Source organism: Nyctibius grandis, chromosome 6 (assembly GCF_013368605.1).
Source record: "Nyctibius grandis isolate bNycGra1 chromosome 6, bNycGra1.pri, whole genome shotgun sequence".
NCBI lineage: Eukaryota > Metazoa > Chordata > Aves > Nyctibiiformes > Nyctibiidae > Nyctibius > Nyctibius grandis.
This window is the reverse complement of record NC_090663.1, coordinates 31,435,080-31,463,032: the sequence shown is the minus strand read 5'-3', so window position 1 is coordinate 31,463,032 and position 27,953 is coordinate 31,435,080. Positions and strand designations below refer to the sequence as shown.

At 39.5% G+C, this 27,953-nt stretch overlaps 1 protein-coding gene across 1 annotated transcript; it reads left to right on the top strand.

Moving 5' to 3' along the window:
- The first annotated feature begins 62 nt into the window (after positions 1-62).
- On the top strand, positions 63-27,885 carry USP46 (ubiquitin specific peptidase 46). Its single transcript, XM_068403558.1, has 9 exons — positions 63-373; positions 12,948-13,028; positions 13,801-14,014; positions 16,247-16,476; positions 19,952-20,028; positions 24,010-24,093; positions 24,393-24,590; positions 26,382-26,460; positions 27,461-27,885. Exons 1-9 carry the CDS (start codon positions 338-340, stop codon positions 27,560-27,562), a joined length of 1,101 nt encoding a protein of 366 aa, XP_068259659.1. The 5' UTR covers positions 63-337; the 3' UTR covers positions 27,563-27,885.
- Positions 27,886-27,953: the final 68 nt, after the last annotated feature.

Here is a 27,953-nt window from a genome sequence, read left to right as displayed (position 1 = left end):
GCTGGCGCAGAGGCGCGGCTGAGCGCTCCAGCGGGAGCCCGGGGCCCTGCGCACCGTGCGGGAGTCAGAGGCGGAAGGAGCGGAGATGCGGCTGCTCTCCCCGCGCCGCTAAAGCTCCCGATCACTAGCCCAGAGAGGTGAGGGCAGGAAGGTCCGTCCTTCCCGCTGCTCTGCGGGCGCAAAGGGTGCCGGTGCAGTCCCCTCCTCTCGCATTTATCCCAGCCCCGGAGCAGGAGCCGCCACCGCCCCCTCTCCCTCCTGCGCTCTTCCCACCATGAGCGGGGCTGTTTTCACCTTATAAAGATGGCGGTGTGGGATCGCTGCAACCTTTAGACTAATGACTGTCAGAAACATCGCCTCCATCTGTAATATGGTGAGTGCTGGCGGGCAGGCGCGGCGGCGGGGGCGGCCGGCAGCCCCTCCGGGGGCAGGCCCTGCTGGGGCCGGTGGAGGGGCGGCTGGGGCGGGGGGGCCCTGGGGCGCCGGGCAGAGGAAGCGGCCCCATCCCTGCCCGAGGCGGCGGGGGAGCCGGGCAGGCTGCGCCGGGACGTGCCTGGGACGGAGTTGGCCGCCGGAGAGCGGCGATGTCCCGGGGAGTTTCCCCGGAGCAGACCGGGAGTGGGTCGGGGAGGGAAGGAGATGCTGAGCCGGTGCGGGGCCCTCCGGAGCGGGGCTGGCCCCGGCCGACACTCGTTGCAGACAGAGCCGGAGCCCGCCCTTCCTCCTCCTGCCCTTCCTCCTGCCCTGATAATCCTGCGAAAGGACCCCAAAGTTGGGCCCTGAATCCACATTAAGTCAGTGACCCCATTTAACCCTCTCCGGCGGGTACCCCGTGGTCTCCTGGGGCCAGGAGCTCCCCAGATTACACAGAAAACGAGGATGTTTAGATGCCTGGTAATGCGCTTCTGGATCCCGATGCTAGGCACCTGTTCTAGGAAGTCTTGGCTCTAGAGCTAACAGTGTTTAGCTTGCACTGCTTGCCACTCAGAGAGGACTGCAGTTTGTTAAGTACTCTTGAATCACTTAGCTTTCTCTAAATCAGACTAGGCAATTAAGAAGGAATAAGGAAACATTAGTATTTTTGTTTGTTATGTTCAGACTTTGCCACTTTCCTCCCCAGGAACAGTTGAAAGGACACTTTCTTCATTGTTCTTGGGTCTAATTTTAATCCTAACAAACTTGGAGCATCTCATTGGGTTTAGATTTTTGAAACGTTTTGGTGGGGGAAGGGAGACCTCAAACTTTGTCTGTCAAAGGTTTATTAATACAGTGAGGCAGTAATAAACTTGCCAAAGAAATGTGTGTGTGCTAAGCACCCCAATACAAACAGAAGAGAAGCCTATTTCTGCACATTTTGTTGTTTTAGTCTGTATTTTTCCCCCTTATTTCCAGGTTCTCCAAGAGCAGCTACACGCAGTTGCCAGCTTCCCTCCATGTGGTGCCCCAGCATGCCTTGTGCTGGTGATGCCACACATACCATTCATCTGCCCTGGAGAATGGAGCCTACCTCTAGGGTAAGGCAACAGGCACAGCCCCAGAGGCCTGGCTCCTGCGGGGTCAGCAGCAGTGGTCTGGGGGAGGGAGTGCGGATTGTGAGCCTGCTCCACTTCCACGTAGCCATGCTTCCATTTAAGTGGGCTTGCTCTTTTGTTTCCAACCAGATGCCCAGGGCATCCCACACATAGTTCTGACTTAAGCCTCAGTCCTCCCTTTGAAATGCCTGCTCTGAAATGCAGAGAGGGAGGGTTGGATTTGGGGTTGAAAAAACTTAATGCAAAATCCAGACTTGGGATAAAATAATCTGGGTGCTCATCTTTCTTCACCAACAGTAAGTAGTTTTCTAAACTTTTAGTTCTTAATATTTTCCAGTCCTGTGGGCCAGGGATACTGCAAAGAAAGGTTAAGGAAACAGTACAGGACTGAGGAGAAAACCTGGGCACACTTACCTTCCTTCTGAAGCAGGCTCCAGTTTTTATTGCTGATGAATGGTGGGTGTGATGCCCTGTAGACTGCATAAGAGAGCACCGCATGAAGGGGAGCTGGAGACTCTTAGGTGATTGTAAGACTTTAGTATTGGCATAAAGTACTAGGAACTCCAAGATTTCTTTCATGTGCTTCAGACATGCACTTGTATACAGTACGCTTCTCCCAAAGACTGAGCAGATTCACAACAAAACTGATGAGGTTGTTCTAATGGTGTGCTGCTCAGCTGTCGCTGCCAGTACAGCCTGCAAACGTAGCATCCAAGAAATTAAGAGACTGAAGAGAAGAGTTAGAGCCTCAGGCTGAAAAGGCATACAAGGGCTCATAGTTCAAGGCAATTCTAGCTCATGGTACCACTACTGTGACAGAAGGTAAAGTTGGTTTAACGATAATGATGTTTTAAAGCTACATGTTCCTTGGGGTCTGTGTACTTAGCTTTTAGTGATGTTGTGTTGTGCTGGTCACATCTAGTGTTTTCTGGATAACCCACAGAGGCTGGAAGATCCTTTAAGAAAAAAAGCTGAGATTTTCAGAAAGCCACAGGAATTTGGGGCTGTAAGAGAAATATAAATTCTTGGAAGTATTGGCAACACTGCATTATGGCTCCTCCAAAAATGTATCCACTTAGATGAGGTGGTGGACTTGAACTCAATGGTCTGTAGGAGGAGCTATGACAACCCTCCATAACAAAGGGACTTTGGAAGTTAGGGGTATATAAGAAAACCTTTTACCTGTATAAAACCTGAATATTTGCAGCTCTAGTTTGATTTATGGCATCTGTAGAAATCTACCAGACAAAGATGTTAATTCCCATACCTTGTTTCCGCACTATAGTATAGTGCCTGTAGAACTGAACTACTTACAATTTGTGGACTAAGAAATGGCTGCATAATTCTTAGGTAATATAATGGTGCATAGTAGTATGTTTCTAAGTTTTTTAACCTGACTGGACACAGTAATGAAAAAAAAAGGTTCTGTTCTTCTTTATCTTTTTCCATTCCCATTCCACTTGAGAGTGTTCACAGAGTTGTTTTTTTTTTTCCTTAACTTTTGCACAAAAATAGATGATGCCTGGTTGGTTTTCTTGAGGGGAGGTGGGGGGCAGGGGGAGAAAGACAGAGGGAGGAATTGGTCTTGAAATACTTGTCTTTCTCTGAATGCAACATAGGTTATGTTTTCAATGGTAGTCCTTTCTTGACCAAGTTTTCTGTGTTTGTTTGACCAAGACTTTCATGTTCTGAAGGGGAAAAATAGACAAAATTTAGCTGAATAAATTTAACTCAAGGGAACCTGTCTAGTCAGCATTTTAGGATGTATGTTTGCTATTTGATTGACTGCCTGAGGTCTAGTATCTCAGGTTGTAATTTTGGTCTCCTGAAGATGGTAGAGATTCAGTCTTTTCCAAGAAGGATCAAAACAAGTGTAGTGAAGCAAGGAAGCCAGGGACAGTATTTAACTTGCTTGCAAAAGAGATCTCGTACTATATATTCACTGGATAAGCTCTCACATGCTGAGGCACATGCACAGTAGGAGCTAACCAGTAAGAAAAAATGTTAGGTGCAAACTTTCCACTTGGCACATTTATTTGTAGTAAATATTCAAATGCACAACTTCTAGAATTAAGCAAAATTCCTCTATTGTCTTTTGCCAGTTTTGTCCCCCTAGTTATAATAACAATAGTACTAGTTATTATTCACTGATTTGATTAATGAGACCAAAGAGCTAAAACTTGTTCTGCTGGGGTGGAGGGGATGAAGGCAACTGTGCCTGAAGGAATCGGTGGGACTCTTATGTGGGCACAGTGGCCATCCTCACTGAAAAGGGAGGTCTAGTCCCCAAGATGCTTCTCTTACCTGCCTTTCAGACACTGGGAAAGTTCATCCACTCTGTCTGCACACCAGGTTCACCACAGAAGGAGGTGTACGATAGGCAATCATCAGCTTTTATGTAGGACAGGTACAGTAGATATGAGGAAGCATAAAATACATGAAGAAACCCTGTTTGAGGGAATGTCAGCACCTGACACAAACTAGGGATGTGCTTTTAGCCCCTAGGACACTGTAATCCTCTTTGGTATTGTTTCTGTGAGATAATCCAATGACTCAAGTATAAAATGCTGGTTCAAAGGCAGATAGGCATGCTGGCATTTTAAGATTGTTGCTTACTGAAATCCTCTGTGTTATGTTTCTCTGTTGATGAGATTTTGGTACAGCCTTGAATTTTGAATTAAGCTCATGCTGCAGCTGTGGCCTAGGGATATTACTGTTATGTGCAGTGAAGGACATCTAACCATTTCAGAATGTATTGACATATATTTTTACAGAGATGGCTAACAAGCTCCATGGACCATATTTCTCCTAAATGCCATTTAGTATTCTGCTGAGAAGAGGTATTAATCTCCACTTTGATAATTTTGTAACAGTATTTCAAATAATCTGATTGGCATTTCAGAGTGCTCTGTCAATTTAATAAATGGGACATTCAGAACACATTTGGACCACTTCTGATACAAGGTATCATCTGAGATACCTCACAGTTGCTCCTGATAGTTGTTGTATATAAATCCTTTGGAAAAAAAGTTGCAGTTCCTCAGATTAATTTTGTTTGTTATTAACTGGACTTTCATGTTACCCATTCTTCTCATAGTCTCTATGAATTTCGTAACAATTGGTGGTTTTCTTCAGGAAAACATTCACACAATTCACCAGGAATTATGTGTATACCTGTAAATTTCAGCTTTCATTTTTAAAAACAAAACAAAGTTTCTAACCATCCTAGAAACTAGTTGTAGAGAAAAACATAAAAACCTGTGAGTCTCTATATTCAGGAAGCAAACAACTTCGATTTTTTTTGTTCGTTTTTTTGTTTTTAATGTCATTATTTTAGAGACTCATTGCAGGATTTGTTTGAATATAGGGCATTGGCAGAATGAAGACTCAAACTGCAAACATAGGTTTGGAAAATGCTTGATATCAAAAAAATTACAATTGTAATGCTGTAAAAATAGTCAAATTCTGCTTCATACAATAAGAGTGTTATTGTATTACAGAACTGATCATTATGATTTTGAACTGGATTTATTTATTTGGGCAGCCTGCAGTGTGTATTTCTTCATGACTTTTAAAGCTTCTCATAAACAGAGAATAGGCAGAATAATACATGCCAAGACAGTAAAACAGCTATCTGAAGACATATTTAGATTGGTAAAGGAAGACAGATTTTTACATCTGAAAATATTAATGACAGGCTGTTCAAGCAATACAACTTTAGAAGCATAGTCTCAAGAGTGCACAATTTCAGTATGACATATATAGAAAATATAGAAACAAAAATATGAAAAAATAGAGAATGTGAAGTCTAATTATTGTAATACCTTTCTGAAGTAATGAGAAACTTGAGAGTATGGCTGACAAATGGGTACTGGACTGAGAAGCTGAAAGTGTGCATTCCATAAAAAGACAAACAGAAGTTCACAAAAGGTATTTTTTATTGGATAGAGGTGGATATGCAAAGTGAGAAACATTCTAATACCTCATTTCCAATGTATAACCTGGACTAATGACTGAGGCTTGTCTTGCATGAATACCTTTTTCATGGCTAAAGTAGTTATCGTGCACTTGTTTAAAAGATAAGCACAACAGGACAATTAATGAATACAATATGTGGTTTACAGTGTGTTTCTTTTAGATGCATATAGTCTTTGGCTTCGAGTTGCTGGATTAAGAGCAAACCAGTGGTTATGCTAAATACCTTAATAAAGGAACCTCTTAATTACAGCTCAGCAAGGCTGAGTGAGTCTGAGTTGTGGAAGAGATGGGATTAAAAGCAGACTCTGGACCATGATTAACTGTGTGTGGTGGGCAAGTGCCACACAGGAGGTGACGTTCTGATGGGCTTGAAAAGCCAGCGTCTGTGGAGTGTAAATCACGGCCAATCAGAAAAGCAGTCAGCAAAGTCTGTTCTGCTGATCTTCATTTAGCCTCAAGAAACTGTCTTTGGTTGATTGTTTGCAAGATACACTTATATACATTTATGTACATTGTGTACTCTTAACACCACAGTATATCAGTACTTCTGGGCAATAAATGAGCTTGCATCTCCACCGTCAGGGCTCCATTATAAGCATGTTCTTGGGTATGCTCAGCCTTTGCAGAGAAGGCTGCTGTGCTGATGGTTTCAATACAGTCATTACTGGATATTGTGTGTTGTGGTTACTTAATTTGATTTCACAATTAATGACATAGTAATAGTTATATCTAAACTGTCTTAGGACAACAAAGTCTCCAACTGTCCACTGGAATTCCATTTGATAAACCTGTGTTATTTCTGATGTATATTTGTCAAACTTGAAGATTTCCAGTGATGGTGGCTACATCATCTCTCTAGGCAGTCTATCCTAATGCTTCAACGTCCTTATGATAGGAATTTTTCCTAATGTCTTACCTGAATCTACATCATTGTAATTTGAGCTTGGTACTTCTCATCCTGTCCACCCTTGAGATCAAGAACAAACTAGTTCCCGTCTGTAACAAGCTATATACTTGAAAATATTGTCATGCCCTGCCTCAGCCTTTTCTGTCTTATCCAACACAACCCTGTTCAACCCTTTTTTACGGGTCATTTTTCTCTAAAGTTGAGTTTTTGATTTTGACTGCCTTCTTTCGGATTCTCTCCAGTTATCTTCATCTTCCTTGAAACTTGGCACCCAAACCTGAACATAAGGTCCTGTCCGAAGTCTTACCTGTGGCAAGTTAAACAGGAAAGTTACTTTAAGAACTTTGTAGGCTCCTGTTGGTAAGAATTTCATTATGTTGTCAACATTTGTTGTTGTTGTGTTTTTTGAAATAGCACTGCATAGCTGATGCTTATTCATCTTATTCACTATGGTGTCTAGACTTTTTTTTCTTTTTTCTTTTTTTAAGCACTGCTACCATAGTCAGCTGTTTCCCACCCTGTACATGCACAGGTGATTATTCTTTTCATGTGCAGAATCTTGCACTTGTCTCAGTTGAATTTCAACTGGTTTTAGAGCATTTCTCTAAAAGAAAAACATTGTCAAAAATTGACTGTCAAAAATAATTTTGAATTCTAAACTTGTCCTGCAACATAACTGCAGCACTCATAACTCATGTTCTATTGAGATTTAATGAAGATATTCTTTCTTCTGTCTCTGGAGTACTCCAGCTGATGCAGCTGTGATGAAGTCTAGAAGGTGCCTTGCCTTTAGAGGGATCTGAGGCACCATGTACGCAGTCTGGGTGGCCCAGACAAAAATGTTATTGAAGAAATTATAGTCTGTAAGCAAACCTCAATCTGTTTTTCACTTGTGAGGATATCTTGATGTTATGTGTTCTGAAGAAGGAAACTGGCCAAAAAGAAAAGTTTTTGCTACTTGTTCCAGCAAAAGCCTGAGTGCCACTAATCCAAGAACCATTAATCTGGGAATGGAGACAGACTCATGAGAGAATACTGAGTTGCAATTTGGTAAAGGTTGTCTAATCACGGAAACTTTAAAGGTCAATATGTTAAAAAAATTACTTATGGATTTAGATAATGAACTTGTAACACTTCACTAGAACCTCACTTCCAGTACTAGGTTGCTTTGCACTTTGAGAAAACCAGGGTTTTTTTAAGCTATATAAGACTGAGGGCCTTAAACAGGATTTCAGACCTCTCAATTTTTATCTGTTTCTTAGTAACCACACAGTAGAGCTAAAGTTATTTATGGTTTATGTAATACTTAGATTTGTGATTAGAGACAGTTTAGTGTGTTCAGCAAAAAACAAGTTAGACATCTCCTTTCAAGCTCTTATAATTTGCCTTAATGATCAGAAAACTCTTTGGAAAAAATGCACAAATATATCTTATTTAGATACATTGTCTTAAATCACTTTTCCTTCAAAAATATGAGTACACGGTGGTTTTTTGGTCAGTCAGTATCCTTTTACTGTTTACTATGATCCCCTATGTTTTTCATAGCATCCTCTCTTTCCTCTTATCTTGAGGCAACAAAGACCCAAAATAGCTCTGCTGGAGGAACAATAAAACATTTCCTTGCAGAAAGGAAAAAAGCTAATCTAGTTAAACTCAACAGTCTTGTGGGACTTACACTTTAAAAATTATAGAAACATTGTAGGTTTGACATTTAATATCTATGAGTTTGGAAGAGGGCTGGTTCAGCTATTCCAACTACTCACCATACCTCTCTGAAAGTTGAGGTTGTCCCTGAGGCTGTCCCCAACACCGAGGACAGGTGATGTGTCTGTTGAAAGCAGTTGCAGATACACTGCATGTTGTGTGATATTGCTTGCATTTCTCTTACTCCTGTTTTCTTTGTATTGCTTCTGGGAGCTAAGTTTGGATTTTATTTACAGTTGCTTCCTTTCTTTTGAGTTATCCATCACTGCCTTTTGTGGGCCGGGAGGCCTTCCACATCTTTATTTTTTTTCCCCTTTCCTCTCATATGCTGTGCTTTCCAAAATCCTGAAACTCAGGCTGCCTGGCCCTGAAGCCATTTCTATTTTTATTCTCATTTCTCTTCTACCAGCCCAGATGTCACCCTTAGTTTGTCTTAAGTCTTCAGTTTCTCCCTTCAGGAAACAACTCTGTTTCTAGCACATTGCTCTCACTTTCCTTAAATACTAAGAAAAAAAAATCTGGTTCACACATGTATATAGTCTGAAGCCAGCCATCTTCCTTCATTGACATCTTGTTCTTCATATATTTTTTGAATTTCTGTTTTCGTGATTCAATTTTTATGTGTTTTTTTTCTTATATTTTTTAGAATTTCTTGTGAACAAGATATTTCTTGTTATTTCTTATTTTGTATTCTATTGTTTGGTGGTTATTCATACTGTGTTTCTGTTTATTTGGCAATACCTATTTAATAGGTTTTCCATAGGTGACTTACAAAATGTCCTAATTTCTTTACTGCACTCTTTTACTTTAAATTAAGCATATGCATATTTCTTGAAAGTTATTGCCATTTTTTGTAGCTCTATCACACTAGAAAGTCGTCTGATTTGCTGTCTTCTGTTTGCAGTATCTTTCATATTAGCTCTGTTCCATTTCTCATCTCCATAGAATAATTATATTTAAGTTATTTTGCTACATGTGATTTAATGATCTAATCTGATGTCTTTTTTTTTTCCCCCTGCACTGTTATTTTGTTTACATGCTAAAGTGCAAAGGACAGGAGGTTTTTTACTTAATCTGTTTCACGTGATGGAAAGCACAAATTAAACTCTTAGCAACATTATCAGAAATTTCAGCTGAAAAGAAAACTGGCAGACCTATCTGTTGGAAGGCCTAGAGCAAAATAACAAGAGGAAAAAATATAGGTCATACAGCCAGAAGGTTTTTGGAGCGATGCTGTGGTAGATATCTTGGCTTAGCCTGAATTGACCCATGCTTGGCTATGTTTCCAGCTGTATGTCTTTGCCATTTTATAAGGGCTGAATACTGATTGTTGAATTAAGTGGTAAAATTTCAGAGAAATTAAGGTTCACCAACACCACAGAATACATTGTAGGAGTTTCCACGTTGATCTAGTTCTCATTCTTATAAGCTCTGGCCACCATAGGCACTTTGTTGCATTTCCTTCACTAGTTTACCCTTTTAAGAAGGAGCCAGTCTCCTTTATTGTGTCTATACCATAATATGAATTTATTTACTAGTCCCAGATCCCAGTTCATTGACTTGTATGGTCTCTCCTCATTTCAGGCTCTGTGGCCACACTGCCACTCTTGCTGTTTTTTATGAAACTACAGTAGATTCATCTGTGGTAGGATAGTTCTCCTAGCTGAAGCACAGGACTGTTTATAAAACCATAGAGAATGGATTGCATTAAAAACATTCGAGCAAGTTTTCACTGCAGAAGTGAACAAAATGAGTGGGAGTGGGAACAGGCACAATCATGCTTAAAACCATGTTAAATAGTCATGGTTGATTTTTGCTGCAGATTAAGCTCAATAGGCCAACATGTTTTCTATATTTGGTATGGTTGGTTTAAACTGAGTTCTGAATCATCTTTAATACATCTCTAATAACATCTTTTTTTCCAGTTTAAACCTGGCTTGGGTGTACAGTTTCTGGTATACTTTGGTTGGAAAAATTTCCAATCATTTCTTCTGCCATCACGCCAACTGCTTCTTGAGGAGACTTCCTACGCAAAACATGTAAACATGTAATATATATGCAGTGTCGCATGGTTTGAATTTACTAAGTAGACTGTCCACGTTTTTTTCTCCATGTAAGAAATATATCCTGCTTTGAAGTATTAGGTCTCTGTGCTTCTTACCTTTTTTCCTACTCTTTCTGTGAATTTATCAGTGTCTTTTTGGAGACCTTAAAATAAACCAGACTGAAATTGCCCTTGATATAAGAAGGCACAATTCTTAATGAAGTCCATGGGAGTTATGTCATCTTACCCAAAGACTGAATTTAGCCTCTCTGTTTTATTGGGAAACCAGCACACAGTGTTTCGTTTTATATTTGCAACAGCCAAGACTTGGTTTTGGAGAGGGAAAGCTCTATAACAAGCTCTTACGAAGCATATGTTGTTTCAACAACATGTATTTTGGAAATTTCCATGCAATGTATGCTTTTTGTATGAAGATCAGTTGGTGCACATCATGGATTTGTTTGGTTTTCAGTGATAATTCTGTTTGGTAGATCCTGATTCTTGCTCTTTCTCACAATATTTACAAGACAATTTAAATGCTAGAAAGGATTTGTCAAACAATCTGGTATCCTCCGAAGTATGAAACCCTGGCCCTGGAGGAAAGGAAAATGAGTGATGTAGGAACGACTTGGTAGCAGAGCACTTGCTTTCTACTTGTCTAACAGCACACACTAACCTGTAGTTTATGAAAGAGTAGGAGGTTAAATTTTTGGATATATTATTTTCCATGAATTCTAGAGGGAGAATTTTTTTCAGTGTGGAAAATACTTCTGCAAAACTGAAAAAACCCCGATTTCATTGTTATGTTAGGGAACTTGATTTGAACGCTAGAAGTGTAATCGAACAAAACCTTTCCTTTTATCTAATGCTGTACAATGAGTATTAATATGAAGATGGTTTTCTTCAGAAGCTGCATTAATCTTCTGTAGTCATGCTTTTCTTTTATCAGACAAGGTTTTGAGGGTAACAGTCACTGTTTTCTTCACTGTTAATATAAGATAGGCAAATGTCTCTTGGTTTCCTCTCTCTCGGGAAGTCAGATGCTTTGCTGAATCTGTGCATCTTTGGCAAGGCTGACTTTCCAAGCAAAGAAACTAATCTTCATACAGAATTTACATAATTATCACACTGTCATCTCCATTGAAAGGTAGCAAATAATTGCTTTGTATAAATGATTCCTTTTTCCAGGTTTCTCACTGAGGCTTAGCAGAGCCTGGTGAGGACGTATAACGTACCTATTAAGCTTTGCATGGAGCCTTGTGCAGGTAAAGAGCTTTCATCTCAAAGGGAATGACTGGGAAATCACATACACTTGGTCTGAGCAGTGAGCTACATGTATATGAGAGAAAGGGGGAGACTGGAAAGAGATCTGATAAGGAGATAAGAAATGCAAAATCTTTCTGGAGCTTTTCTGGAAGCTGCCATCTTGAAGGAGTGGTTTTATTTCCACTGTTTGTGTTGACTAAAATCATCTTCTTTTGATGAGTCGACATGAAATAATAATCTAATATAGCAAATAGTGGTGATGGAAGGTGCAGTAAGGAAACACAAATCAGGCTTCGGGGAGAAGATGGGGAAGGGACACCAGAATTATTGAATTTGATTACCAGTAACTTTGAAAATTTTAGCTAATGAAGTCTCTGAGCAAATGATATACCGAACAAACCTCAGGAACACAGGAAATTTCAGAAATTTTCAGGTGTTTTGCATGTTGGCATGTTACAGGGGCATTTTACATGGTTTTGTGAAAGTCAACCAACTGTGCTGTTCTTGTGTGATGTAAATTCTAAGGCATAATATATTAATGCTTCACACTACAGAGCATGCTCAGTAAGGAAATATGTGTATGATGTCAGTAAAGCAATTAGGCAGATTAAAAATCGGCTAACTGATAGGTCTTGAATAAATGTATGTAAGGAATACTTGTCCAAATACAGCATTTTTTGTGAGGTCTTACAGGGATCTATATGCTTATAGAGTGGCTAGGAGTGATGACATTTGCTTTGGTAGCAGTCTAGCTTGCTTGATTGCTTGGTAACTTAAGCTTGTTTTAAAATGGGCATTTTAATATAGCAAAACTACAGGTAACATACAAAATTAGTGGTTGTACTTCACAGACCAGCAGTTGTGAAAGCAACTTTGCTGTTGGAGTGAAGATACAGCTGACCATAATTTGCCACACCAAGGCAGTGACTAAAGGATGTACAGTGCTTGGGCTTATGCGCCCTTCGATGTTAGATATGACAAAATGGCAGATATATTATGCTCACTTTTAACATTCGTGATGTTATTACTAGAACTGGCTGCCAGTCTGGAGCCCAAGTATTGTTAAAGGCTGCTGACAAGTTAGAAGGGATTCAGAGGAGTTTCAGTAATGCTTAGGAAAGCTGCCTTATACCTGGGAACTGGTTTATCCAAGATAACTTTAAGGGTTTTGCTTAAGATAAACAAGTATCTTTATGAGGCAAGAGGGTAATGGGATCCGGCTGTTCACGTACACAGTAAAAATAAGAGGGGGGTGGGTGTGGGGAGAACCACTGTTGTTGTGACCTCTTCACTTCTAATCAGCCATTACTAGAGTGTCCAGGTCAGGCCAGCTCCACTACCTAGAACTGCAAATATTTTTACTGGCTCATGTGACTGTCATGCTTGCCCATTAGTAAGACAGAGTTAGCTTGGCTAATTGTAGCTGAAAGAAAAAATGAGTTTCTGTCCTGATGATGTCCATAACTTTATTTTAGAATCTTAATATTCTAAATAATGTCTTCCCTTTTTTTTATAGGGCACCAATGCCTCTGCTCTGGAAAAAGACATTGGCCCAGAGCAGTTTCCAATCAATGAACACTACTTCGGATTGGTCAATGTAAGTGCCATTTTCAGTAGACAAACCATATACAGAACTATGGCTTTGATGTTACTTGAACTTTGGTTTGTTTTTTTTTTTATTTTCTCCCCCAATCCTGTTCTAAGATACAATTGTCTTTTTTTGAAAAAGTGCTGCTCATGTTCCAATTTTAGGCAAAGCGGGTTGCAAAAATGTATCAGATATTTGAAGATAGCTTCATACACTCGCTGAGAAAACAGTTTACTGTTGTGTGAATGTTTCCAGGGATTAGAACTTACACTTCAACAAAGTTAAAAGTCTATTTTAGCTATGAAATGTGAGGGAGGAAGTGATGGAAGTTTGTACAAGCTTAGGTACAGCAGTCTGCATTGGGGACTCTGTTAGGAGGAGCTTTTTTATCTGACTAAGGAGAGAATGAGTGACAAGGGTGTTTAATCACTTGCTTATTCCTGTATAAATAAAACAGATACAGTAATTCTTTCCATTGAAAACATTAGTCATTCTGCTACTGAGCAGTAAGATAGAGCCCAGCAAGAGTATACTAATACACGGAAACAAGCTTACTGAGATCCACAACAATAAATATATCTCTTGCAAGTGGAAACTTTTACTTTGTATCCTAGTTAATTTAGAACACAATAGTTTTTTCCTGTGAAGTGTCAGGGGTGGGTGCAGCTGCATGGCAAGATGGCTGGTATGTGACAGGGGCACAGAAGCAAGAAGCTGAATAAAGCAACTAGTTTTATTGTGATGCACAGGGATTAAGATTGTTTTTAATTTTACATGGCAGTTTGGGAACACCTGCTACTGCAACTCTGTGCTGCAGGCATTGTATTTTTGCCGGCCATTTCGGGAAAATGTATTATCATACAAGGCCCAACAGAAAAAGAAGGAAAATCTCTTGACGTGCCTGGCAGATCTTTTCCACAGTATTGCTACTCAGAAGAAGAAAGTTGGAGTTATTCCACCAAAGAAGTTCATATCAAGGTTACGAAAAGAGAATGGTAAGTGGAAAACTGGAATCCTCTTAGACATTCATACATTGATCAGGAAAGTATAAATAAATATTGGGCAATGTGGTCATATAATCAGATGTTCAGGTTAGATTTGTAAATTTCTTTTAGTACTTTTTGGGGTTTAGATATTAATATTTTAGTATCTGCGTACATGGTATTATGCTTGAAATAGCCACACCAGGTTTCATAAGTTCCCAGAGGTGCATGAATTAATGATGTTTCCACAGCATGATGGGACAGACCACACTGTACAGTGAGCTAGGGCTGGGAATAGGGTGACAGTCTGATGTAGTTTTTTAATTATTTTTTAGTGGAATATGGCAGAGAGAAACATTGAGGGCAGTTGGCAGTGTAGAAACTGTGCGACCTACGAGTGCTACAGGCACTACTAGTCTAGAACACCCTGGAGGACAGGTAACTGTACATATGTGGGGGTGTTCAGTGGACTACACATCAACTGCTGCATTTATTCTTAGAAGTGTCTTTACAAGTCTTACCTTGTAAAGCATCAGGCCCTTTTTGAGCATTATGTTGGCAACAGCATATGCCTAATCTTGTAGTAGTTCTGTCTAAGGGATAAGAGGAACCTCTTGAAATAAGGAAGCCTGCCACGCAGCTCCATCTTGGCCTGGATTCATATCAATGTGGGAGGTATGCTTAGAAACAGGGGAGCTTTGAATGAAGAGAAAAAGTACGAGTCAAACACCTGGAAGAAATTGCTTCCTGGTGACAGCATATAAATGAGCAGACTGTTCATTCCAGAACAGGCATTTGAAAGTGTGACAAAGTTAACTCTGAGTCGTCTAGTGATAAATGCCCCCACACTGCTGGGGATCACTTTTAGGGACTGGATCTTACGTTTTCAGCTTTTTTAAATTAGGGCCAGACTCGGTGTTTATTAACCTGCTTATGTGTCCAGGCTAGACACTGCAAAGCCGAAGGATCTGTGCAATATGTTCTGAGGAAATCCACGTGAGGTTTTTCAGTAGCAGGGGGATAAAAATACACATTTCTTGGGAACACAGATTCTTTTTTCTTCAACGTGGTGGGCAAATTAAGCCTTCACTGGCAAAGTCTGTACTAAATCACCACTGAATTCTTCCCTCCTCCTGCAAGCATTTCTTATTGAAGAGGACAAGTCTTTGCTCATAAGACTTGTGTGTGAAAAATGAGCTTTCTTGGATGGTGTTATTATTACTATTTGTGGTGGGTTAACCTTGGCTGGTTGCCAGGTACCCACCAAGCCTGTCTCTCACTCCCCTCCTCAGCAGGACAGGGGGAGAAAATAAGACGAAAAAAGCTTGTGCATTGAGATAAAGGCAGTTTAATTAAAAAAAAAAAAAAAAAAGCAAAGGCTGCATGCAGAAGCAAAGAAAAAACAATGGAGATTTATTCTCTACTTCCCATCAGCAGGCGATTTCCAGCCACTATCTGGGAAGCAGGGCCTTGATATGCGTAGGAGTTTCTTCAGAAACCAAATGTCTTAATAATGAATGCCCCCCCACCCCACTCCTCCTTTCTCTTACCTGTTATTGCTGAACATAAAGTCACATGGCATGGAATATCCCAGCTATGTCCCCTCCCAACCTCTTGCCCACTCCCATCCTACCAGCGTTTGGGTTGGAGAGACAGTCTTGATGCTATGTGAGCACTGCTCAGTGATAGCCAAAACATTGATGCCTTACCAACATCATTCTAGGCACATGTACAAAGCACAGCACTGTATGGGCTGCTATGAGGAAAGGTAACGCCATCCCAGCCAGACACAGTACACTAGTGTGTGTCAGCATCCAATACCTTAATTTTCCTCACCCATGTATCTTACTGTCCAAACTCTGTGATGTTGCTAAGTGTCTGAGGGACTTGGAACATGTGGGTGGGAGTCAGTGCTGCCTAAAGTTAGGCATCTAGTCTAAGGAATTAATTTAGGATGAATCACCCTCTTGCTTTCTTCATTGACTGTAGTGGGAGCCTACACAACCAACTCCAAAGAAGAGCGTAACCTTTCAGACAGCTCAAGTTAGGTGAGATGAAACCTTCCCCCTAAGTAGCTTCACAGAAGCCAGCGTGACAGCAAAACTGCTCTTCTTTGGCATGATTCTAAATACTTTGCTGAGCAAGGGCCACTACATGTATTTGGAAAGAAATAATGAATTTAGTTTGCTTTCTTGAAGGAAAGGATATACTCAGCTTTAGAAATCTCGACTCTCTTCTTCACAGATCTCTTTGACAACTACATGCAGCAGGATGCACATGAGTTTTTAAATTACCTGCTCAACACCATCGCAGACATTTTGCAGGAGGAGAAGAAACAGGAAAAGCAAAATGGGAAACTGAAAAATGGCAACATGAATGAAGCTGAAGAGAATAATAAACAAGAACTCACCTGGGTGCATGAGATTTTTCAGGGAACACTGACTAACGAAACTAGATGTTTGAACTGTGAAACCGTAAGCATTGGGATAGATTTTTTTTTTTTTTGGTTGTTGTCCATTAATAGATAGATACATTTTATATATATAAATATATGAATCTTTTCAGACATCTGAGAATTGTGGATATTCCTGTAGAATTTACTTCCTGAAGTGAGTATATTCTTTTCTACAAATTTATTTTTCTAAGGATAACTTGGCTATCCTACGCCGAGTCTTGCTGTCCTAGTACATATCTCTACAGTTAAAATCCTTGCTAGTTAATCAATACCCTTCCTTATTACTGTAATTTTGGCAGAAGATATTTACGTCATTATTCCATGAATAAGTGAAATGTTAAGATGAATTTGTGTTAATTCAATCTTAAGAATGTGACTGGTATACAAAGGGTTTGTTATTAACAAACCGTATGTTTTCTTTCATCTCCCTAATATTTTCTAAAGGATGCTGTCAGTTTGAAGTCTTTTATGTTTGAAGTATGAGTAAAAATCAGTTTTAGTGAGGAAACCTGATTGCAAGTCTCCTATTGATTTCCATGGTTTTCAATCACATGCTTCTACTTAAAGGGAAAAGAAATAATTTAAAAAAAAAAAGTTGTTTCTCTGTGAGGTTGCTATGTGAAAGAGTAACACAGACAGGAAAAAAATCTGTTTTGGGGAGAACAGTGACACTGACTTTCCAAAAAGGCTGGAATTAATCTCACCTAACATTTGCTTTGTAGAAGATAGATGTCAAAGATGAACTAGTTTTCTCAGCTCCTTCTGTATACGATGGAGATTGCAAAGGAGATTCTGCGGGAAGTTATCTCCATCTGTCTCTCAGCTGTTTCATGAAACAGAAAGTTTTTAGCAGTATCAGGTATTCTGCTCCATACAGCTTGTCCTGGCTCCATGGTGTTACTGAGCTGTTGCAACTGCTGGTGCAGCAGTGCTGTGAACTGGGCCAGCAAACTGATCTGACCTAAGAATAATGTGTTTTTAACTCGGACCAGTACTACTACCAAGGACTTCCTCTAAAGAAAATGCCACTTTAGATTATCTGTATTGAGATGGGAGGTGCCCAGAGAAGGTATCTTCAGAGAGCAAGCTAAGGATAAATATCTAACTTTAGATAGCTGAAGTTAGGTGAGATAAACCCTGCCCAGTTCCTACCAGATGTGTCAAAGAACGTATTCTGATATTTCTAATCATAAAGAATAGCTCTGTACTCCAAGAAAATATGACTTCTCCAGGAATTTGGGCCAGAGAAGAGGGAAAAAGATACAGTGATAGTCAATATGAAAAAGGGGGTTGGACCAATTTTGGAACAAGCTTGTAGAAGTGAAAACATGAGAGAGAGATTGAAGATTAATTCTTTAATCTATTTCAATTATAAAAACCCAAGTAATAATAGCAAGTTAAAATAAGTGAAAGAGTAGAATTATTTTTTAAACTGTCAAGCCTCTTTAAATGTTTGTGGCCTAATTCTAAATATCCAGTGTTTACTCAGACAAACTGTACTGTAGTCAGGATGTGTCCTTGGGTAACAGCAAAACTGCACAATACCCTATTTGTAATTCAAAGTGACCAAGCTTTATGAAAAAAGTAGCACTAGGTATTGCTGCTATAGGAAGGCTTGTCTGTAGCTTCCTGTGAATGCAGAAACACTGTATGCTACTCAGCATATTTTGCCAGTTTGTTTTTCTTGTATTATTGTATATTGAAATCTTTGGGAAATAGTAAAATGTATTAAAAGATGTTCCTTTGCTAAAATATCCACATGTAGTGCATGAAGAATCATTCAGATTCCAGCAGTTCTTTTTCTCACTTAAAAGAGTGCAGTTTGAATCTGGTTTTCCAGCTACCTTTAGTTTTGGTCTATATTATTTTAGCTCCAACTAGTTCATCTTCCCCTCTCAGTAAATATTCGATGTGGTGAAATCAATAACAAAATTCCTAGCTTCATTGTGGTATTCAGATGAAACACTATACTTGCCAAAGACTTTTCCAAGTATTTAACCTTTTTCTTGATATGCAGTGTGTCTGACAGAACTCTAATTCCAGCCGTAGAGACACAATGTTCTCTGAAGCTTTGTTGCTCTATCTTTCGAATTCCAGCTGTATGTTGATACCGCAGTTGATTGCTGCCAGTTTTGTGGTTTCCTGTCCCCTGTGGGTCGAATCATGTCTCAGGGAGTATTTTTGTTTGAAGAACTGCTTTTCATTTTAATTGGGTGCATGTTATGCCTCTGTACGTCTTTGATAATATCAAAATTCGTCCTGCTAAAGGTGTTCCTCTGGATTCAGGACTGATGTAGGCTGCATTCACCATGTTTATAGGATCCTTGACATAATGCAAAGATGAGCTGAAAATAGTACATAACTTTCACATCCACAGAATTGCAGAAATCGGAGTACGAGGGACTTGCGTCAGAACAATGGATTCGACACCTCACTGAAGTTCTTGGTTTGAACTTCACTATCCTGTCATCTGATTTAGTTATTCTAGGGAAACACAGTCATAGGAGGCAAATTACGAAGTGTTCATGCAGAATTTTATAAACAGAATTGGTTTTTATGAATATGACTAAATTCATGTGCAGTAAGTAATTCTGCAGTTTTTTGACATAGTTGAAGTATTACAATTATCCGTTGGAAAGTTTTTTTATTTTTTTTTCATTACTTCATCTTCAAGATTAAACTCTCTAAGTGAAAACTCATTTTCAAAGCAAAAACCAAGATTGTCATTCTGAAAATATTTGGGGTTACTTTTTTAAAATAAAACCTCTTTATTAGAATTTTGGTCCTCTTGTTCTGTCTAAAAAAAAAAAAAAGGCAAAATTGAAATGATTTTGCAAAATATTATCACTTTGCCACTTTTACTCTTAATCTTTTAAATTTTTGATCAAAATTATTGACCAGGAACAATATTCAATAGGGAAATGCAGCTGTCAACCAGAAATATAAAGCCAGCCTTTTGCATGCTCACTGGAGAGAACACACAACATGGTTAAATATGACATTTCTTGACAGATGCTTATTTGGAAAATATCTTCATTGTATCCTTAATAGTGGAAATAATTATGTAGGGCATAAACTGTGATTGTATAGTGTAATATATTATACAAAAGGTAAATAAAATTCCAGTAAAATAAGAAACTAGTCTGTGTTGCATAACAAGGGAACATATGTAATGCACCAGTCACAGCTAATATAGGGGATGATGGTCCCCTTTTAATGAACAGCAGACTGCAGTTACTGGCCCACGGTTGGTGGGCTTGATAAGTGGATTAGATGAAAGTTAAAGTATATGAAAGCTGGATTGGTAGAGTTACTAATAAATATAGTCATACTGAAGTAGAAAAAAAATTTAAAGCATTGAAATGAATTATTTTTGTGTAATTCATTTCTACAGAAATTGCTCTATCTTTAGCATTTGCACATAGATATAAACAGCATTTACATGTATGGCATTTTACTAAGTCTCTGTTTTACGTGTATATTTTTTGCAACAGGTTAGTAGCAAAGATGAAGATTTTCTTGACCTTTCTGTTGATGTGGAGCAGAACACATCAATTACACACTGTCTAAGGTAAATTAATGCATCTCTTTGGCAGACAGTTCTGTCTGTCTTTGCTAAATTTTCCAAGTCTAGTAGGCACAGAAAAGAGAAGTAAAATAACATCAGGTTTTAGAATCATGGAATCATAGAATCATTTTGGTTAGAAATGACCTTTAAGATCATTGAGTCCAACTATTAACCTAGCACTGCCAAGTCCACCACTAAACCATGTCCCTAAGCACCACATCTACACGTCTTCTAAATACCTCCAGGGATGGTGACTCCACCACTTCCCTGGGCAGCCTGTCCAATGCCTGATAACCCTTTCAGTGAAGAAATTTTTCCTGATATCAAATCCAAACGCCCCCTGGTGCAACTTGAGGCCATTTCCTCTCCTCCTATCACTTGTTACCTGGGAGAAGAGACCGACAACTGCCTCACTAGAACTTCCTTTTAGGTAGTTGTAGAGCACGATAAATATTTTGAGCTTTTCCTAAGCAGAAGAAAAAGACTGTAAACTAGATGTTTCCTCTAATGACAAAATATACATTAATGTGTTTTGTTTTACTCACTTTCAAAGTATGCGTTTGAAAGAGGAAAAAATCATCTCTTGGGGAAAATAATTGATTGCCTTGTCATCTGGAAGAATTGCTGCAGAATAATGCTTGGCTTCAAAGGGATGTAAATGTGCTTATCTTTAAGCTTCTACTCAAGTGCTTTGTTGATTAGGACTTACATGCATCCTAAAAGTTAAGTGTGTGCTTTACAGAATGAGTGCTAGAGTCTTTAGAGGGCAAAAGATTTCAAAAGTTGAGTTTTCTGCCATATAAGTTTCTTATTCTGTGTCTCATCCTAAAATTCTGGGAAGAAGTCTTTTATTCTAAGTTTCAGTTCTGCTCCTGGTACACTCTTGACTATTAAACAGATACTTCAGAGATCAAAATAATTTTCAGACTTGCATGGATTATTATTCTGAGAGATTTGAAATATCCAGAGTTTTGGCATTGATACAATAAACCGATACCCAGATTTAAGACGATATGTTGCTGCTCTACAGTAATGATTATCAATTGGTCAAATTACTCTTTCAAGCTCCAAAATTGCTGCCAAGTTTGAAATTGCATTTAACAGTTATTCTGGAATGCCTAGTAAGGGTTGCTTGTCATCTCACCCCAAGCTGAGAGCTACAGAAAGAGAAAGCCAATGAGGTACTAACCATTTCCTGAGTCAGAAAGCAGTGACTCCTCTGTGGATACCACAACTGTCCTAAGTAAGTTGTTACATTTTAAAGTGCTAGATCCAGTAATTTTTTTCCTTCTCAACTTCTGTTCGGTCTCCTGTAGGACACTGTAGCAGTCCTTAGCCCTCAAGTAGTCCACATTGCAGTAGCTAGCCTCATTTTAAAAGGTGAGCAAACTGAAGAGCAGCTTTGGAAAGGAGTGCATTATTTTAGACACAATATTCCAGCAGGGATCTACACAATTGTGAGAAGAATGGATGCCCTAAAAGTTTGCTTATACATCCCAGTATAGTATCTGCCTTTACTCCAATAGCATGACATGTATTTTGAAGTCCATCCATTGCTCCTTTTGGAAATAAAGGGAAGTAAAATCCCAGTTTTTCTTTTCTTGGGGAGGGAGGTGCAAGTTGCTGTTTACAAATTAAACAGGAAGTCAGTCATCACCTATCATCTATTCTGATTGTCTTTCATACTAGCAGCATGTCTACCTCTGTTTAGCAAACATATTCAGTTAGAATATGGATTTCCTCTCATTACTCTATGGTATTATGCATTATTAAATAAAGTGTAAGTGCTTTTCTGGTTTCTGTTAATAGGAACAGTCAAGTTATTACTCTTTTTGGAAACTTTGTTGTTTCGTTTTTTTTAACAACTGCTTTGCTGTGTGTTTACACCTTTAAGTGTTACTGCATTGAAAAGATAAATTAAAGAAAAAATGTGTAAGATAATATTTAAGTAGAATGAATTTCCTTGACACTAAAGATTAATGTACTTTTTAGTTATTTCTCTAGCTTTTCAGGTTGAAAAGGTCCTTGTGTTCACAAGAGGTCCAAAGAACACAAGCCTCTGGCATAGTCTAACTCCACAGGGTAGACAAACGGACCTGAAGCAATAGAAGTCTAATAACAAATACAGTACATATCCATTATTTTTATTTCCACTAGAAGTTTCAAAGTTTACCAGTCCATTTGATCCTGACTTTTAACTAGTTCGACTGTGCTTTTTTAATTCCTCTAAGAATTCTCTCATCTCTTAAAACAGAAAATTTGTATTATTTATGCATATAATCAACAGAAAACATCTTTCACACTGTAACATAGAGGCTGTAGAGAGATGGACTATGGAGGCACGAGGTCAATGATAAATTAGTATATCTTGACCAGGTGTATTTAAAAATTCCTTTCTCCTGTTAAAATAGCATATAAAAGGAATGCAGATTGGCCTGTTAATGAAATAGGAAAGAGTTAGAAATATCTTTAAACTAGCTATGCAGGTATAGATAAAAGTTCCTCAAGCCTATAGTTCTTGTACATGCAGACTTTGCGTGAACTCCAGTCAATGATCTGTTGTTTTTAACTGTTCAAGATCTATTAGAAGTGCCATGCTGAAAATTCTCAACTGATGAAACAGCTACTGAAGTTGCAGTTGTAGAGGGCAGCAAAAGCATCTAATTCTCACCTGCATACCTCCCTTCCCCCAAGGAAAGAGCTATTGCTTATAAATATGCCACCAGTTTTGTTCCTGCTACAGAAAAAGGAATTAATATGTGCTGAATAAGTGAATTAGTAGTGCTTCTAAATTCCATGACTATGCCTCACCTGCCTTGGTAGAATAGGGTAACAGCCTGTCAGGTAGAAGTAGAAGACAAAGGAACAAAAGAACAAATGCCAAGGGATGTGTAAGGGAATGTCCCTCAGCTTATCAAGCCTATGGTTCTGGTGCTGCCTGCTGTGAGAGCAGGCTGAACTTGCAGAGAGTGCGGCTTCAGCCTCCGTGCATATGAACTGCAATGGTAGAATGGAGTTTGTTGGGTCTGAATTTGTCTGGAGTTCAGAAGTCTATTAGGTACAACATAGGTGCAAAGCACAGGACAGTTCTGTACTTCAGATATATCTATTTAAGGCCCAAAGTCACAAGAAATCCTGTGTTCCTAAAGTGGAAGATAGGTGCTCATGTCTGCATTTACAGTTCCGAAAACACCTGCTCAGCTGCAATGTAACACTAGAGTTGACAAAAAATTACTGTTGTTTTTTTTAGAGTTAAGTTTTTTTACGTACTTAAAATTTGCTCCAAATCATATTAGAACTGTGACTTCCAACAAATCTTTTCTGTGAACTGAGAGACACTATCAAACCAGCCTTCCTCTGCCTCTCTCACTTTAAAAGCTCAATCCAGCAACATTTCCAAGCATATTTACTTGATCAGGGTTTACAAAATCCTCTATACTAGATGATACTTTCCTTTTTAGACAACAAGAAAGTGTAATCAGATAACTTCTGGATGACATTTCAAGAGGTTAGAGGATGGAGAAAACTGAGTTCAATTTTCTTCTTCTGTGTAAGAGGATTCAAACCTATCTTACAGAAGAACACCATAATATGTGAGCTATTTGGGGATGGCAGAAGTGCATTTGAAGCTGTTCCATTCTGCAAATAATTTTAAAAGGGACTGGACAGATTGAGCGACTACACCCAAGTCTAGGCAGCCCCTTGGCATATAAGAGATCAGGATATAAGTCCCATTTTGAAATACCTGACCCTCCACCTGTATCGTACGGAGGGCCTCAGTTCCTAATAGAGGGCTGTCATAGCAGCCAGATACCTTAAGTCCCTTTGCAAACCCCAGTACAGTTGCTTTACATGTTCTAGAAAACTGGACTCAGTGAAGAGAGGATTTCATCCCGTGTGTCTTTTTAGGGTTCCAGTTCTTCAGCCCAAGTGGGGCAAAAGTGTTAAGATCCTTTAAGAACTGATAATTGTATTTATTTACAGAGACTTCAGTAACACAGAGACATTGTGTAGTGAACAGAAATACTACTGTGAAACTTGCTGCAGTAAACAAGAGGCACAGAAAAGGTAAGTGAAGAGCAGGCTATTTTACCATGTCCCTCCTGGGTTTTGACAAACCTCTTCCCTGATATTTATTGTGTTTAGGTACCTAGAAGCCTTATACCCCAACTGCATTCCCTCTGTGGGCCAGAGAACCTACAGACAGATTCAAAGCTGTTACATGTGTCTTAGTCTAGAAGCTACTGCTAGTTGACTACTGTTACTTACAAAATGCTTTTATAATGCAAATGTTTACTTATTAAGGAAAGACAGAATGGCTTTGAACTGGTCAGGTATTTATCATATGCACTCTAATGGTTTCACAGGATGAGAGTAAAAAAACTGCCAATGATTCTTGCCTTACACCTCAAGAGATTCAAGTATATGGAGCAATTACACAGGTATACTAAGCTGTCTTATCGTGTAGTATTTCCTCTGGAGTTACGTCTCTTCAACACATCCGGCGATGCTGTCAACTTAGATCGGATGTACGACTTGGTAGCTGTTGTCGTTCACTGTGGAAGGTAGGATACTTTCGTGTATACCTCAAGCTGTTGCCAGACTTTTGCCAAGGGCAGAGGCATCCCTGACAAAATGTGGGGAGAGTAGGAGGGAGGACACAAACCCTTCTGCTGCACCAACTTGCCTGTGTCTTGCTGTCGGGTTCCGGATTTAAGGTCCGCCTCTAAAGCAAATCTAGAAATAAAATGCAGACAGCCGCCCCCCGTCCGCCCCCCCCGAGAGAGAGAGAGGGAGAGAGAGAGGCCCGCCTAATTAGTCAAAAAAAGGAGCAAATCTAGAAATAAAATGCAGACAATCCCCGTCCCCTGCTCCCCGAGAGAGAGAGAGAGAGAGATCCGCCTAATTAATAATTCCAGTGCAGCCCACGTGCGGCGTGCCTGGTTCAATGCAGACAGCCCGCGCGCAGGGCCCGCCAAAAATATAAATAATTCCAGTGCAGCCCACGTGCGGCGTGCCTGGTTCAATGCGAACACCCGGTATGCTTAACCTGCCGGCAGGTAAAGCACCCCCAAACAATCCTGACCCGAAATATTAAAGATTCGTGATCCCTGAGTTCAGACAAAGCACAACCGAGGCACGGTATCAACACACTTGGCTCTGACTTTATTAGATCCAACACTGAGGCAACTCAATATTCAAGGAAAAGAGAGAGAGATATGAAAGAAAGAAAGAAACAGAGAAAACAGTTGAAAGAGAAAGAAAAAAGAAAATATTCACCACCCTGAGATCCAGCGATGTCTTCCTTGGAAGATGGCGGTGAGGGTCCCACGTGTTGAAGTGATCCAGCCTCTTTTATAGAGTTTTTCGGCAGAGTCATGTGACTGGGAGCCGTCAGTCAACAGTTCGCGCCAATCACAGGTCCGAAGGCGGGACATGTCCGGTTCCTGCGCCGTAGGATTGGCCCCTTGCCAGGCTGTCACCGGAGACACGCATCCGGAGGAGGGTGGAGGGCGGGCGCCTAGCTTATTGCGCCATCCCACGTTGCCAGGCTCAGGCATTCCAGGCAGCCGCCATAAGATGTCGCCCGAGCACGTGGTTTACGATTTCTGAGACAATGCTCAAAAGGAAGGGCCAGATTCCCACACTTGCCCCGAACCTCTTAGCCACCCTCCCTCAGAGTAAATCTGTACTTGTTTAAAAAATAATGTCTCAGGCCTCCAAAAGTCACAAGGTTGGCTTAAGTTAATGGAGCTGTCTCCTTCCTCGTGGCCCACTTAGAGAGCTTGGGAGCCAGGACTCTGTGAGGGCCAGACCCTGCTAGGATCTAGACCCTACAACAGATCGCCTTGATCTCCTGTCAAGGCAATGAAAATGATAGTTTAATAAAGCTTCTCGCATTTGGGGTATTGTCAAATATGAAACAAACAGAAAAGTCCTTGGGGCTCTAGGAATACGACTTGTTCTCCCTCTTCTCAAAAACTGTATGTAACTAAATATTCACGGTTAATACCAAACAATTTTCCCCCTTAAATTTAGTTCATGATGTTTTTTAAATATTTGCAATAGTTGATGCCTGCCATGAGCGAATTGTTAAGTGTTCTATAGGTTAATTTGCAAATGGTCATGGCACAGATGGAAACAACACATTTAGCTTTCAGTTGATGAAGTCTTTGCAAACAAGTCAGTGAAAAGGTGAAAGGAGTAAATGTCTACTGTACCATTAGGGGTGGGTTTACTATATTCTTCATAACATTTAGTTATGATTCAGTCTGCTTGCATATAGAAATGTATCCAAATGGACTCAATACTATCTCCTAATATTTTGGGGTTTGTGTTTTTGTTTTGTTTTCTAGTGGACCGAATCGGGGGCATTATATTACTATTGTGAAGAGTCACGGATTTTGGCTCTTGTTTGATGATGACATTGTAGAGGTCAGTATGCTGAAGGTCATGAGCACAACTTTTGTGTTTATGTTCTCTTCTCTATTTGGGGTTAAAATTCTGATCCAGATCTGGGTATAGATAACTAGTCTGCAAAGCCATCGTTTGGTTGTAATGTGACATTTAGCTCAACTCTTAGGAAGTGAGATTGCAAACAAAATGATTCATCCTGTAGTTCTTACTCTGTCAATGTCAGAGGGGGTTGTTTTATTTCAGAGTACCATCAAATGCTTTTAATATCAAACTTCAAGGGTTTAATTTTGAACGTTTTCTATATCTAATAAAATCAATTTTAATACATTAAAACCTAAAATATCCAGGAACTATGTTGCAATCGTTGGCAATATCACTTGGCAAAATTGGATTGAGTAAAGCTAGCGTTGCTGTAGAATTTTAATTTTTTAACAATTGGGAAGTTACATGAAAGTCTGGATTCTGTAGTTGATTTGAGTTTGTCTGAATGTAAATTAGAGCAGGATCTGGCCCACAGCTGTTACAGATTCTGTCTAAGCATTCTGCAATTCATTCCTAAGCAAACCTTTTATGTCATTGTGGCACCTGGCAAAACTGAGGTCTTGAGTCTGATTTGCCAGGAGGAAATCCAATGGAGGAAAGTAAGCACTGGGACATTGAATGGGGCAAGTCTTGAAGAGGGTTTCTGGAAATTTCAGAAAGATGGAGTCACATGGTCACGTTTATGTGTTTTGACAGTGTTCACTACTGCATTTCAAGGAATCTCTCTGTTATCGGAAAAAGCCTAATTCAGTTAGGTTCACTGAGACAAACATTCCTACTAACTTCCATGAGTGAGACCAGCAGGGCTCAGCCCCTGAACATTACCCTTTCACTGCTTGAATTGCAAACAGAATTTGCTAATTGCTACCCTGAAACAAATAACTGAATTTGTCTTTTGTGTTTATACAGTCATTTAGTCCATGTTTAGTATCTTTTTTACCTAACAGCACATTAAACATTTTTATTTATTTTGTAGAAAATAGATGCTCAAGCTATTGAAGAATTCTATGGTCTGACCTCTGATATATCAAAAAATTCAGAGTCTGGCTATATTTTATTCTATCAGTCAAGAGAGTGACTGGGCAAACTGTGACAATTTGCGCACAACGATCCTGCACACAAAAGAAGGTGATGGCCCCCCTTAACTGACTTTTATGCACACCACATCTCATATGACTGAACAACGATACACTCTGTCTCCTATTAAATGATCTATGTGATATTGACTATAACCGTCCATTTTTGACATGCGGAACTTTGTTTTGGGGAGGCAGGAGGGTGTTTGTAGTTTCTAAGACTGATTGAAGAGTTAATTGCAGTCAGATTTTTGTGGAATTTATATGGACTAACATTTACAGATAATAAGATTTGGATGTCAACTGTTAAACCCAATTCACCTACAGTAGTATTTTGTATGGAAGTGTTCGTTGTATTTACGACAAAACTGTTTAAAACTTTCTAAATGGCTT

Excerpts from the sequence above, each read along its gene's own strand:
- USP46 (XM_068403558.1), top strand. The coding sequence starts at position 338 with ATGACTGTCAGAAACATCGCCTCCATCTGTAATATG. Across the intron at positions 13,029-13,800 it reads ACTACTTCGGATTGGTCAAT|TTTGGGAACACCTGCTACTG; the intron begins GTAAGTGCCATT and ends TTTACATGGCAG. Across the intron at positions 16,477-19,951 it reads GATGTTTGAACTGTGAAACC|GTTAGTAGCAAAGATGAAGA; the intron begins GTAAGCATTGGG and ends TTTTTGCAACAG.